Source organism: Glycine max, chromosome 1, assembly GCF_000004515.6.
Source record: "Glycine max cultivar Williams 82 chromosome 1, Glycine_max_v4.0, whole genome shotgun sequence".
NCBI classification, from domain to species: Eukaryota; Viridiplantae; Streptophyta; class Magnoliopsida; order Fabales; family Fabaceae; genus Glycine; species Glycine max.
Genome location: NC_016088.4, coordinates 2,192,886 through 2,207,740, shown reverse-complemented (window position 1 = coordinate 2,207,740; position 14,855 = coordinate 2,192,886). Strand labels below are relative to the sequence as shown.

The window sequence follows — 14,855 nt, the reverse complement described above, 5'->3', positions numbered from 1 at the left end:
TTACTTTTGAATACCAAAAGACATTTTAAAAGTGGTAAGAAATCTCAATTGAATACCAACAGATTTTGTTGCCCTGAAAAAAAATTCTTTATTGTCTTAATTGAATACCACAAGATTTGTTTATATTTTATAAAAGTCTTGATTGAATACCACAAGACTTTTTAATCATAAAAAAGTCTTTTAAAATCCTTTGAAATCTTAATCCAATACATCCCCCTAAATCAGTGAGGACGAAAGAGGCTAAGGAGTTTTTTTCAATTCTAATATTGAAGTTAATGCTATAGAATCTGGAAGCTAAAGGATTTGTGGATGAGTCATGTATGTTGTTTTGCTTTAATGTGGTCTATAGCCTTTTATTTGGGTGGCAAGAGACAAGTCATTTTCCTGTGATTCTACTTAAACTGGGAAGAAGTCATGAAGCAAATGTGAGATCCTAGTCTTGAATTGGAGCAAGCATCACTATATATATCTCTTGTATTAGTGGATAATTGGCTCAAATACCGTTTTACATCAACAATGAGTTCCTATTTCTTTTCCTTTCTATATTAGGGGTATGGATATAGGCTTTGCATGGTACTGGTGTAGATCTGCACAATATGCAACAACTCTAGTATATTTGTTCAGTTCCTAGCTGGTGCTTGAATGAGAATTCCTTGTGCTTCATTCTTTAGCATCCTCTCTCATATATTTTGCTTTAAAAAAAAAACTTAGATATTTTGTATGTGTGTGTTTTTCAATTCATGTTGAATCATCCTAAAATTGATTTTATATCTAGAATTAATTTTCAATTGAAATAATTTTAGATAACCTTGACATTGAATCAGAAATTATGTATTGAATTCTACTAGAAACTTATTTTTTTAATAAGAAAATCAAAGCATACACCACACTAAATAGTTATGGGATTTGAATCCATTTTGCTGGTCCTGAACAAACCAATTTTGGTTGATGTTAATTATTAATATTTTTTTACTATGAACGAAAAAAATTAGCAAATGGAATAACCCTTCTTGAAGAACAATTTTGTTGTTTTTGTTTTTTTGGTTAATTTGACTAAAACAGTGCTTAACTGCATTGCCTGCAATGACAAGTCCAAAAACAACTTGAGCCCAATCGCTGCCAAGGTAGACCGAAGCATCAGAAAGTATAACAAAAGAAATAGTGTAGAAACATCTTCAGGATCCCAAATTGGAAGTGAACCGTGCTTACTAGAAGAAATTTTAATCAATTCCGCTAGTATTAATTAATTTTTTTCCTTGCTTGCTGATTTTATGTACTGAATCAAATCGTCAAAACTAGAGTAAGAGGAACCACCAGGAGTAACACTCTTGTGAGCCAACATAGCCATTTCTTGAGCTGATTTAAGAAACTCCTCCTTCCTATGAACCATGAGATCATTAACCATCTTCTCCACAACGTGTCTATCACACACATCTTTCATGTCCAACCCAAGTTTCCAAACCTCACTCACAAACCTGCTGTTAATCTGCTGATCCGCAAAGTAAGGCCAGCAAATCATGGGCACCCCAGCCACCACACTGTCCAAGGTTGAGTTCCAGCCGTTGTGGGTGAAGAACCCACCAACGGCCTTGTGGGCCAGCACATCCTCTTGCGGGGCCCACCCCACAATGAGCCCCCTCTCTCTAGTCCCTTCCTCCACCTCAGCCGGTATCCGGTCATCATTGTCTTTCGCCGCCACAATGTCAGGCCGCATCACCCACAGGAACCGTTTCTTGCTGTTCACCAAACCGTGCCAAATCTCCATCAAGTCCTCTCTTTTCACAATCGTGGAACTGCCGAAGCTGACGTATATGACGGACCCTTGTGGCTGAGCTTCGAGCCACGCCATGCAGCTCCTGTCCACTTGGAAAAGACTGTTCTTAAACGTGGGAATGTCTTTTGCTTTGTTGGATTCTGCTTTTCTGATTTTCAAATGGTGGTGGATAGGGCCAATGGTGTAGAGTTTGGGGAAGTGCTGACCCATTTGGGAGAGGACAGAGCCTTCTAGATCCTCAAATGTGTTGAGCATGAGTGCGTCTGCTGCAAGTGATTGTCGGGTTCGGAACACTGCCCACTCCAGAAAGTTCCCCTCTGTGTTTGGTCTGCAGAAACTTGGAAGGTCTCTGCACCGAAGCAAGTTTTCCATGCCTGGCATATTCCTTATTATGCGGTCCATGTCCTCTTCTCCTACAAATTAAGTTACAAACTTACAATACGCCACACTATAATTTCTTCGTATGTATTTAAACCACATCACTGATACCAACTCCTGTTTTGATAGTTCCTAGTTGTGTCTATAAGTGTTGATTGAATGAATATACTATAATTCCTATTGGATCATCCAGTATCAATAGTTGCTGCTTTCAATATTGCATCTACCTAAGGTTTTAAAATATGGTCACAGTCCTCAACATCAAGGTTTTTTAACGGTTAACAACCGCATACAGCTGCAATTAAGATTGCATTGACCATATTTGCCCACGGGACGAAATCGCAATGCGACAACGACCAATATTTAAAACTACCATATAAATTAATAACATCTTCCGAAATTGACTCTATACTGTATATGTACAAGTAATTAGGGGGGGGGGGGGGGGGGGGGGAATTAATTAAAAATGAATACAACTTTCTGCTAAAGAAAATTTTGTTCTGTATTCTGTAATTTCTCAACAGCAGAGGTTGGAACATATACTGAATGGAAAGCACAGATTTAAAAATGGCATAAGTAGAGTGAGAGCTAGCGATGAATATTGAATCTGAGTAGAGTACTCCATACCTTTAATGGGAAGTTCTTTGCAGTCTAAGAGCTTTGGAACACAGAAATAAGCCCAGAAGCAACAGGAACTGACGGTTCGAAAATGAATGAGTGGTATACGTAACTCAGCAGCAAAATCAGAGGAAAGGGCACCGAAGATTCCATCCTGAATAATGCAACTAACTTTGGGAATTCCAGGACTGTGCTGGGACACCAGAATGTCTCTCAAAAAGGGCTTGGCGTGCTGAGCCGTAGATGTAATGAAGTCCCCAACACGGTCTCCGAATCCAGGGTGCTCGCCTTCTTCATCGTAACAATCGGGAATGGTCTTGAAATGGAGCGTGGGGTAGCATTCTGAGAGTTCTTGAATGTCCCCGAAACGAGTGAGGCGAATGTGGATGTTCTCGGTATCGACAAAGGTGACGTGGATATTGTCTAGGGCAAGAAGCTCGGCGAGCTTGAGCATGGAGCCTAAATGGCCTGGCAATGGAAGAGGGAAGATCAGCACGTGTGCTTTTGCCATATTCAACAACTAATATCGTCTTTGTTGCACCTCAGATTACGGAAAAATATATTTTGTTGAGAATAATCCTACATGCTATTTTTAGTCAACTTGATAAATACTAGGTAGTGATTTTTAAGAAGATCTTTTAAATATTTTGATTGCTCCAATATAAAATTTAATATATTTTGACACCCCAAATGTTAGTAGACACATGTTGTCCAATGCCGACAAATAGAAGAATCGACACTACACCACTTACGTATCTTAATGTCTTTCTGGTCCTGTTGTTATCATCTCTCCACTGCAGCCATCCAACCAAATTAATCTTAAAGATTGATTTTATGGGTTTTTTATTTATTTATATGTTATTTAATTTTTTTATTTATATCTAATGTGAAATTTCACTTACACTGATTATTATTTGTTCGGTGGGACACGTTTCAAATCTTTATATATATATATATATATATATATATATATATATATATATATATATATATATATATATATATATATATATATATATATATATACGGTATACGGTGTGAATTATCGTGGCATGAACCGCTGCCAATATCTCAAATCACCGAATTAGGACGGTAAAAGATCCTTTAATCAATACATATGAGAACAAAAGGGATGCCATTTTTTCTACACATATTATTCTTATACGCACCTACTCCTTTTCTTTCTGTTTCTATCACGTAAGCGATCTTATGATCACACATTTTTCAGTACCTTTTAATTATAAGAAAAAAAGATATATGGAGAAGACATAAAATATATTGATACCATGATAGATGATGAAATGTAATAGAAAGGTTAGATCACAAAATTAAAATGATTAAAAAAATTCGTTTTAATAAGGGAAATATGTTGTGTTTAGTGCAATTGAAACTTACATAAGGCAACATTCTTATAATTGAAATTTTTTGATAACTCAAATAATGACAATTCGTCGTAGGCCATGATAACTAAATTTATTTTATCCTCACCCGTCTATAGCATGTTTTGTGATATGAAATATGATACTATAATATCTTCTCGTCTTTTGTTATCATTATGGATATTAAAATTATTTTTAATTATATGATCAATGAAAATTTGTGCTTCTCACACTTTCATATTTCATACGTAATAAAAAATATACAGAGAACATAAATGGTAGTACGTTTTAAAACTGTCATAAAAGTCATTAGAAAAACAGCTTGATAGTGATTAAAACAAATCATAAATGCTCTTGTATTTATGCAATTAAAGCCAGTCCAAAACACATTGATTGCTAATTTGCTATACACAAAGCAGGGATAGCATGTTTTTTTATTTGCTTTAACAAAATTTTATTCAAGTATCCGCAGAAACTAAATGCTGTAAATCAGATAAATAAAGCTTACTAATCTGATGAGGATAGGTCACCAAACCATCCAGTATATCTCTCCAAGAGAAAAAAAAAAAAGGAAGTTTTGCTAAATTACAATTGCCTTATTATAGACTCAATTGATTTAAGAGAGAGGAGAAAAGAAAATGTTGAACCATAGTCTTGCATTCAACTACAATTCCATCCTGCCAAGCAAATGTTCAGGCTAATACTTTATAGTGGAGTTTATTTTTGAGTAATAAGAGAAGATATATGAGATTTTCATTTGACATTTAATTAATTTCATCCTGCCAAATTGATTTATTTTGAGTTTATAATTCATCACGTAGGTGTCCAATTTAATTTATTTTTAAAATAATTTGAGGATATAACTTTTTTATTTTATTTTTTTGCTATTATATATATGCTTAAGTCGAAATTGATCTAAGGTGGTCAAATTAATGACAAGCTCAAGCTTACATGTCGTGGATGATTCTTTTGGTGAGTTTTCTTACTTGGATATAGGTTTAACATGGTGGATGGACTTGGAAGTGTTAGCACTCTCGTAGAAACTGCAACTCAAATTAGAAGGGGCATAGCAAACTATAACAACATATATGAACATGAATATACGTGACTATGAGAGCTGCTATAGCTATAGTTTTATATGTGAATGTTTGGCATTGAATCAATAGTCTGGTGGATCTTGATGTTTCTTAAGGTACACAGGGTAGAAAGTGATATTACAGGTAAAGTTCACCACTAAGTTTGGGGTTGAAATCCAGCATATTGCCCTAGACCTTGGATCCAAGATTAGCTTATTGCTTTTGAAAAATTCAGTATAATTGGGGTGCAGGTGGTATAGTTAGGCCTTTTTGTTTTCTTTGATTTCTGAATTTCCCTCTTGTGCTATTTCATTCTCTCCTTGGATACTCTTTTACTGACCCTAACAGTAATTCTCTAGTTCCCAATGAGCTTATTGCAAGCATTTTTGTAATGACTTCTTCATGTTTTCAGAAGGAATATTTTTACTTATTATAAAAAAAAGAATATTTATACCAATAACAACAATCCTACAAAGATTGCAGTGTAATATTAGTTATATAAGTAGAATGAGATAATCAAATTAGAAGAGCTATCCACATCAAAATGTTTGTTCCTGAATTTTAAACACTTTTTTTTTCCTATCATTGCATTAGCAAAAAATGTGACGGTGGCACGCCCATTAGAAGCCAACTTTGCTGTACATATAAAACAAAGCACAACTCATATCATTATGTTCTGGAAGTATCATGTCAACAATTGTTTATTTATGATTAGTCCGGAATGTGAAAACAGAAAGTATGATTCTTTTGATTGTTTATTATACTTGTTTTGTTTTTTTTTTAAATTAAATTATTTATTACTTGATTTAATTAAAGAATTATTGTGTAACGTGATAAATTGTGATTGGTTGCTTGAGTAAATACTTTTACATTGAGAGCATTTTTCTCTAAAAGAAAATATGTATGTGAGTTGTGTTAAATTTATCCTATTTGATTATTTCTTAACATAACTGTTCTCCCTAAACAAATGAATTATAGTATTAAATTTTTTAAACATATTATAAGTATCAAATATTTAATAAATTTTATGAAAATTAGCCTCTTTTAGAAAGAAAAAAAAAGATTGGTGTCTTTTAATAGAATTTTTTTGAGTTATAATCACATTTTTTATCTAAGGTATTTTAACTCCAAATTTTATTTAAAGAATTTAAATCTAATTTCACTTGAATCAAAATAGGATTATATTAATATTTTTTTAATCATATTATAGGTACAAATAGTCATTAAATTTGATGATAATTAACTTAATCCAAAAAAAATAATTAATCTCTTTTAATAGAAATTCTCTTATTAAATTATAACCACATTTTTTTTATCAAAAAGATATTTAAACTCGGGATGTCATTTAAAGAATTTAAACTTAATTTCACTGGATTCAAAATAAGGTTAATAAATTTTAACTGGTATTCTCTAGTTAAGTTAATTATAACATTTATGTACTAAAATAATTGATAATTGATTAAACTCAAGTGCTAAAACTTGATTGGGCCAGCCCAGTTAGATGAAGTAGAGAGAGTCCAGTTAAAGGCGTTTGACCAAAAGGCTTTAGAGGGATATTACACTACTCCGTTCGGCGGTGGTAGCAGCGGCGGCAATGGCTATGCTGGGGGAGGACGGTCGCGGCTACGAACTGGCACGGAAGCTTGACACGTGCGGCGTGTGGCGAACCTGGCTCGGCGACGCCACCTACGCCAACTTCGCACCCTTCCTCTCTTCCCCTTCCGCCTGGGACTCCTTCATCACCTCCACCACTCACATCCCTCTCCAACTCAGAGTCCGCGCCCTCCTCTTCGACAAAGCCACCGCTTCCCTCTCCCCAAACCCTAATCCCTCTCTCTCTATCCAACGCCTCAACCCTAGTTACCTCCAACTGCACGCCGACGACATCTACTTCACCCTCGACGCCGACTCTAAGGTCCTCCAAACCCTACCTCTTCACCATTCTCTTTCAATTCATTCTCCGTATTTACATTTTGTTCTTTCAATTTAATGCAGAATCAATCCAAGCCTTCTTCCTCGACTGGATCCAGGTATGTTGAATCTGAACTTCCGGAAACGTGGTATAATCTAGTAATTGAAAAGTACAAAGCTAATAAGAACTTGGTTTCCGGCGAGTCGCGTTCGCCGGCGGATATGGCTTCTTATATTAACTACGTTACTAATCATAAGAAGCGGCGCGTGGCGTTTAAGGAAGATGTGAACTCCGTTACGGATCACGCGCTGCAACCGAACGGTGGTGGTGGTTTAGTTGCTGATGATGATTCCCCGGTTTTTCCGGAGATAGCGTACGCGTTGAACTGCGTGCCTGATAGCGCGCTTCCGTTGAGTGAGAGAGTGGAGAATAATAGTAGTAACCAGAAGGTTGTGAAGGTGTTTAGTGTTCTTGATACCTTGCCTCCTATTGCGGCGACAAGGAGTTCCGTTATGATGGAGAGGCTCGGGGTTAGGCCTGATATTGGTAGTGTGGAGCATGGAGGAGGGGTGTCGAGTGGGAAATTTGGAGCTGAAGGGAATGGGAAAGTTATTGGGCCTGAGCAAGCAGCGAAATTGTCGCAGAAGGCGGTGGCACGGATTTTGTTGGGCGTGGGGTTTGAAGGTGCCATGGAAGGTTCAGTTGAGGACTTCTCTGAAGTGTTGAGTAAACGGATAAGTAAAATAGGATCAAATTTGAGAGTGCTTGCTGATAGTTACAAGAAACAGTGCTCGGCCATTGAGCTTCTGAAGATGTTGCTGAAAACAGTAGGGTTTAGGTGAGTTTAAGCACTTTGCTTGTGTTTAGTTTCATTACTAAATGTTTTTAGCATGGATAAATATGTTAATCTTACTGTGCATTAATATGTTCATGGCGATTGCTCTAATACTATAGTATTACTTTGTTTATAAACATTCAAGAAATAGAAATCTGCAAGGGGGAGGAAGAGGGATACATGATGACTAATTGTGGTGCTGTGAACATTTTGGTGGATAGATTTCTTGTGGTTGTGCAAGGATTTTTTAGGCAAAAATGTTACCCTGATTTATATGTTGCATTTAAATCAAGACATCTTAAACATGCAGCGGATGCATTTTAATATTTTCTGCTCTTTGCTCACAGTAATTTTACACCATTAGTGGATGTGGTTAAAGATGGCTCAAAGAATAATGTACAACAGAGTCAGCAACAAATTCATGGAATGCAGCCACAGCTACAGCAACAACAGCAGAGTTCCCTTCGGCTGCCTCAACAAGTACTTACATCTACTTCTTTGACCATTATTTAATCCTTTAAGTTACTTGTGTGATGCATGGACATGAACAAGGACATAAGCAGGGAGACATAGAATGTCCTTGTTTTGGATCCTTTGAGAACCCTTCGCTATTGTAGATGTATTTTGTGTTTCCTCAAAACAGAATTACCCCGTGCCTCTAGTTGAATTGTGATTTATTCTTTGTCTGGCCAGTGACCATTATTTATAGCATCCATCAAAAAATATTTTCTACATATCGAGTGTTATTTGAATAAAATTAGAAACGAAGCTATTAGAGAGAGGGTTGGAGTAGCGCCTATTGTAGAAAAGATGGTGGAAAATAGACTTGGGTGGTTTGGGCATGTAGAGAGAAGACCGGTAGACTCTGTAGTGAGGAGAGTAGACCAGATGGAGAGAAGACAAACAATTCGAGGCAGAGGAAGACCCAAAAAGACTATAAGAGAGGTTATCAAAAAGGATCTCGAACTTAATGATTTGGATAGAAGTATGGTACTTGATAGAACATTATGGCGGAAGTTGATCCATGTAGCCGACCCCACCTAGTGGGATAAGGCGTTGTTGTTGTTGTTGTTGAGTGTTATTTGAATATGAATATTATGAGACTGCGGTTCACATGCCATTTTTTTAATCTGTGGCCGCATATTTTTCAGTCATGTTCAATTTGTAGTACGGGGTGCTATATTTTATATATTTGTTCACGATCATTCATTTTGTTATAAGTTTTGTGATTTATTAGGTTAATTTGTCCTATTTGGGTTGTAGTTCTATGTTTGAGCTTTGGAGAAATACAGCAGACATCCCCCTTTCCTCTTTTTTTACCCTCAGCAGATGGTGATAACAATGATTTGACATTAGCCCTTTTATGCATTAGAAAAATGAATTTGCCATGCCCCTCTCACCAATTATGGTATCATGAGAAGGAAGAGAATTTGTGCTGAATTTTTTTTTGCATGCATCCTTTATGTGATCTTGTGATTGGTTGCATCCTATATTATCTGATTGATTTCGTTCATTAAGAGCTTTTCAATACATTCTCTTTAAGCTTGATTAATGATTCCAGCAATGTATTGTTAATGCGCAGCTTCAAATGCAGAGGCAAATGCATCCGCAGATGCAGCAGATGATTCATTCCCAAAATATGGCTTTTCATCAGCAGCAACATCAACAACAACAGCAGCAGTTTGAGAGATTGCGAAGGCGTGCAGCAGCAGCTACTCCTCGCCCTGCTATGGATATAGATAAAGAAAGACCATTGGTTCAAGTCAAGATTGAAAACCAAGACTTACCACTTGATGGTAATAATGCCTTCACTTCTAGACATCCTCAAATTCAGCAGTTTAGGCAGCAGCAGCAGCAGCAACAGATAGCTGCAATGTCAAATTTCCATCCTCAATCTGGCACTCAGTTCAGACACATGGGTTCCTTACAGATTCCTTCAATTCAGTCACCGTAAGTTACTTCAAATAAATGAATGCTGCTGTTAGGGTGACGTTTATCTTATCTTTATTAAGACTTTATTGTTTGCATATAGGAACACTAGCATGGTTAGAGCCCCGCCTGTGAAGGTGGAGGGCTTCTCGGAATTGATGGGTGGGGATTCTACATCGAAGCATGATCTGGAGGAAAATAGGCTGACTTCTCCCAACGGTAAATAGCCTTTTCTAGTAATTTGGTAAACGAGTGTGTGCATCCCCGGAGGTCCTATGGATTTGGTATGGTGTCAAAAATTGTCATGGCCTTCATTGTAATAGAACTTCTTCAGTTTATTTTGTCTAAGAGCTCTCACATTAGTACATCCCAGGAAATGTACACCATCAAACATCATGGATCAAATATATATTTAACGAACCAATTGTTCTGTAACATGTAAAAAATGGGTACATAATTCGAGTCTTCTTGGCCATCGTAGCATTTCTAGTCAACTTTAGAACTTGAACATGCCAAGTGTAAAATAAAACTTCCAAAAACAATTAATATCGATTAAAGTAAATTCATCATTTCAATTATTTGAAGTTTATCATTGAAACAAACTTATTAACATAAATTAGGTAAAATAAGTCCTAATTTCTAAACCCTAGATCCAACAGCTACAAAACACAAAAAAGAAATTGAATGTAGTTAAGGACAATTACCTTGACAACAAGATATTCAATAATAGAAGCGATGTACATGGAGTGTTAGAATCAACATGGTCAACATATTTGTTAGTTCTAAGGTATCGAGCGATACTACCAACGGGGCATTGGCGATTGGCTTTGTTGCTTCATGAGATACCCTTTTTTGCAGTGCTGGCTCCTTGAGTTTTGCCTTGGCTTGCCACTGGTGAATTGGGGAGATATGAGGGGGTGAAGGAGTTTCAATGACAAACAGAGAAGCAAAAGGGGAAATATGAAGCATGCCCAAGAAGTTGCTTGATTTATATAATGAATTGTGTTGGAACTACACCAATAAAATTGAACGACATGGACCAACTATGTATGTGGTTGGATTATGTTGTAATGGAAAATTGAAGCATGACCAAAAGTTGTTTGATTTATAATATTGTGTCGGAACTAGACCAATGAAATTGATTGACATGGATCGACTCTGTATGTCGTCAGATTATGTTGTAATGGACAATTGAGATAGGTTTGGTATGAATTGGTTGACGTGTGTAAAAAGAAAATCGAGGTATCGTAATATTAACTACGACACTAAGATATGTCACTCTGATAATATATATGGATATTGTCCTCTTGTGTAATTGATAATAACTATTTTTTTTTAAGAATTTGAGTAATTTGATAATTTTTTGCTAAGATTTGAATAAATATAAAAGAAATATATATCTTTGTTATTAATTTTTAAAATTAAATGATCATGCATAATTTTATTTTGAAGGAAATCATGAATAAATATTTATTTAACCGTAAATTTGTAGTCTCCATTAAGACTATCATTTTTTTTCCAACGCAATTTAGGAAATATATTCCTCATTGATGAACTTTGAAGCCTCGTAAAAGTTTTCAAGTAAAATCCAAGGAGCTATTGGGTAATTTAATATAACAAATTAACTATGCACTTTTATGTTTGATCAATCAAAGGAACAATTTTTTTTATCAGTATCAAAGGAACAAATTGATAAACCAAATAAAGAAATTTGAGAAAATACTTCAAAAAAGTACATTAAAGAAAATTTGACATGGTTTAAGTTAAAGAAAAGATAAAATATGATAGATGTTATACTTGGATTACGTAATAACCCATTATACACATGCATCCTAGAAGTGTAAAATACAACCCTTTGTTGTTTCTCTCATCTACCCATATATAGATATCACTAAGAATGGTATGTTTAGATGGGAGAAAAGAAATTAGATGAGGCCAGAAGCAACTGATATATATTTCACTGTTCCTACACCACAAGGATGCAACATTGTAAAGTTCAGTAATTTAAAAAAGAAAATTAAAAAGCACCACACAAATATTAAAATACTTGACTTATTCGGAGGAAGCCACAAATTTTAGATATAGAAGGATCTGTAGGGAATGAAAGATATTTGTGCATGTACTTTATATGATTCAAGCTTTCATTAGTTTCATATTAGACGCATTCTGGGATGACTTGACTTTCACAGTTTTGTAAGCTTTGGGTCACAGTTTATGCTATTCAAAAGACTGTTGAATTGGTAAAAATCATCGCTGAACTGCATAGAGGCATGATCTTTGACTGGTGTGGCTTTGGTTCAGCACATAGCAAGTGAGATTTAAGCTGCGAGGAGCGCTGGTGCAGCTGTGCATTTGTCAATCGCGAAAAATTTCAGTTTTGGATATATTATCAACTTTCTCAACGAGATATAAGACTAGCTTGATGGTTGATATTGGGAAAGAGTGGCTAAGGGTGAAGGGAGAAAGGGGTTTGAATCCCTCTTACTCATCTTTTTAACAAGATTAACAAACTAACATTTATTAATTAAAAAAAACATCAACTTTCGCAATCTTTAGTCGTGTATATACTAGCAAGACAACCTAAAATGTAAGTGTGTTTGCGATATGGTTTGTTTCAATTTGAATATAATATCGAATATGAACCAAACCAATATTTTGTGGTTTGATTTGAATTGATTTTTGCTATTTTTAATATTTTTAATTATCTTTAGATGATTTAAAAAAATATTTAAATTAAGTAAAAAAAGTTCACACTAGCACTACCAAACAATCAAAACCTCATTTAGACATTATAGTCCAATAGTAGCTAATAGATTCATATACATTTAAAAATTTGATGTGTTTTGACTTCTTGTAAATAAATTATATGAAGTAAAAATTAGAAATTAATGTTCCAGTCAACACACAAGTATAGTTAAGGTCATGAAATTGCACTTAGGATGGATTTGTGTTGTGCATGAAAAAAATAAAATAAATTACACTTAGAATGGATTTAATTCAATCCTATATATTAAAAAAAAAGATAAATAAAATATTTGCGTTTGATTCGATTTCACAAACGTCAACCCGCAATCCGAATCGATTTATTCAAAACTCAATCTGAACAAATTCAAAAAATATCCGATTAATTTTATTTTCAATATTTTTAGGCGATCTTTTATTTTTATTTTAGATCAGTATTTGAACTCCTATACTCATGTGTAACTAACTTTTGCTACCCTTTGCCGGTGTTGGTTTGTTCCTGTGCGTTAACGTTTGTGTTATTTGAACATAAATTTGAAGGAAAATTTTGCTGTGCATCATTATCTTCCTTCCCATTCATTCAAGAAACTAGCCTTTCTTTTAATCTAAAGAGATATTTGTGTACTTTGTAAGGTTAATCAATGCTTGGGATACCAAATGTTCTCTCGGGTTTCCAACCTAAACATTGTAAACTTCTCTCAACTGTAGCTTTCACACTTGTTCTTTACTTGAGTTAAACTTTGTTGGTATAGGGAAAATTAATTATTTTCATTGGTCCATTGGGGGAAAATTAATTATTTTCATTGGTCCATTGGGGGAAAATTAGTTTAAAATAGATGGTTACACAATAGTTCTAGATCCGGGAAAGCACCATGGTGATAAGTGGGCATCACTGACTCAAGGGCATGCTGGATTGCATGCTTCGTACTGTCAAGGAGATGGTATTTTTGGAATTAAAAAAAATTAAAACCACATATTGGTAGCATTATATAACATTGGCCGAATGAAATTTAAATTAGATAGACAATAGCAGATTTTATGATCTGGCCCATATATTACTATTTCTAATGCCCCACCACAAGAGGCTACTTTATCATGCAAATTAGTATTCATTATTTTTAAAATTAAATAACATCAATAGATATTAATTTTAACAAAAATTAATTTTAAACTATTAAATGTGATTTATCTAAATTAATCATAACTTTTACATTAAAATGTGCATACAGTGTGAGAAATCAATTCCTATGGTAAAACACAAGGCCATTAATTTATTATTTTAAATTCGAAATAATAAAAGAATCTTGAGAAATTTCTATATGCAAAAAAATTTCTTCAGTTCTTGCAAACTTTTAGATTTACTCCTCAATCACGTTGACAAAGTTGCACAAAAATAAGGTAGGTGTAGTTAGAAGAATTATGATAGTGGTTCTACCTCGCATTAATCCAAAAGGCATTCGCTGATTACTCCAACAGACAAAGGTAGGGTGCTAAGCTCCCAATGATACAGCAACTATTTACCTTTGAAATGGATTTGTTGAAAGAAAGGAATAGATCTGAATTGTATTTCTGACTTGTGTTCAAAGAGAGATTACATATGGCATTTATAGATTTCTTCATCGCATCAAAGAAAATAAAAAATAATGAAAATTATACAAATCAAATCAAATCAGCCTAATTATTAGGAATAAACTAAATTTTCCTAATTACATTTCAACACTTCCCCCTCAAACTAGTGAATTGTATTCCCGCAAGCAAGATCATAAAAGTTTGCTATGCTATGATAAAAGCCACTTGGTGGAATGTAGGGTAAGCTCTCACTGGAAAATGATTTCCTGAATCTTCTGGCAGTGGTTTCGATTGATCAGAGGTGCAACAGCAATGAAGACTACGCTAATTGGCTGTAATGAAGGCAGCCAGCCAATGATGGTGTCAAATGCTGCAAAAAAGACAGTGCAAAACTGGCACAATGAAAGGTAGCGAAAAGGCGGTATAATGAAGGTGCTAAATGCTGCAATAAAGGCTGTGAAAAAGGACCACCATGCCACAGTGAAGGCATAAAAAAACAGGTAGAATAAAGAAGCCAAATGTTGTAATGAAGGTAAAGAAAAGGAGCATATCAAACAGAAACTGAGTAACAGCCAAACCAGTGGATCTTTTGAAAGAGAGATCCAAAGACCACAAATAAGTTCAAAGGAAAACAGCCTGACCC

The 14,855-nt window shown here is 35.0% G+C and overlaps 2 protein-coding genes across 4 annotated transcripts; one reads left to right on the top strand and one right to left on the bottom strand.

The window, feature by feature from the left end:
- Positions 1 to 1,159: 1,159 nt before the first annotated feature.
- On the bottom strand, positions 1,160 to 3,337 carry LOC100783778 (7-deoxyloganetic acid glucosyltransferase). The gene is made up of 2 exons (XM_003517640.5): positions 2,780 to 3,337; positions 1,160 to 2,187 (listed from the first exon to the last, which is right to left on the bottom strand). Exons 1-2 carry the CDS (start codon positions 3,279 to 3,281, stop codon positions 1,244 to 1,246), a joined length of 1,446 nt encoding a protein of 481 aa, XP_003517688.1. The 5' UTR covers positions 3,282 to 3,337; the 3' UTR covers positions 1,160 to 1,243.
- A 3,355-nt stretch (positions 3,338 to 6,692) lies between these two features.
- On the top strand, positions 6,693 to 11,047 carry LOC100801442 (uncharacterized). Of its 3 annotated transcripts, none has more exons than XM_006572931.4 (6): positions 6,693 to 7,140; positions 7,221 to 7,975; positions 8,320 to 8,452; positions 9,567 to 9,922; positions 10,005 to 10,120; positions 10,760 to 11,047. In XM_006572931.4, the coding sequence occupies exons 1-6, from the start codon at positions 6,820 to 6,822 to the stop codon at positions 10,771 to 10,773; spliced, it is 1,695 nt and encodes a 564-aa protein (XP_006572994.1). In that variant the 5' UTR covers positions 6,693 to 6,819; the 3' UTR covers positions 10,774 to 11,047. The 3 variants fall into 3 exon arrangements, with proteins under 3 accessions (XP_006572994.1, XP_006572993.1, XP_025982140.1); XM_006572930.4 differs by having other exon boundaries at positions 9,555 to 9,922; XM_026126355.2 differs by lacking the exon at positions 10,760 to 11,047 and having other exon boundaries at positions 9,555 to 9,922; positions 10,005 to 10,249.
- Positions 11,048 to 14,855: the final 3,808 nt, after the last annotated feature.

Bases quoted from the DNA above. Each gene is read 5' to 3' on its own strand.
- LOC100783778 (XM_003517640.5), bottom strand. From the start codon at position 3,281: ATGGCAAAAGCACACGTGCTGATCTTCCCTCTTCCATTGCCAGGCCAT. The intron at 2,188-2,779 runs GTATGGAGTACT...CTTAATTTGTAG, and splicing joins CAAAGAACTTCCCATTAAAG to GAGAAGAGGACATGGACCGC.
- LOC100801442 (XM_006572930.4), top strand. From the start codon at position 6,820: ATGGCTATGCTGGGGGAGGACGGTCGCGGCTACGAACTGGCACGGAAG. The intron at 8,453-9,554 runs GTACTTACATCT...GTTAATGCGCAG, and splicing joins CCCTTCGGCTGCCTCAACAA to CTTCAAATGCAGAGGCAAAT. The intron at 9,923-10,004 runs GTAAGTTACTTC...GTTTGCATATAG, and splicing joins ATTCCTTCAATTCAGTCACC to GAACACTAGCATGGTTAGAG.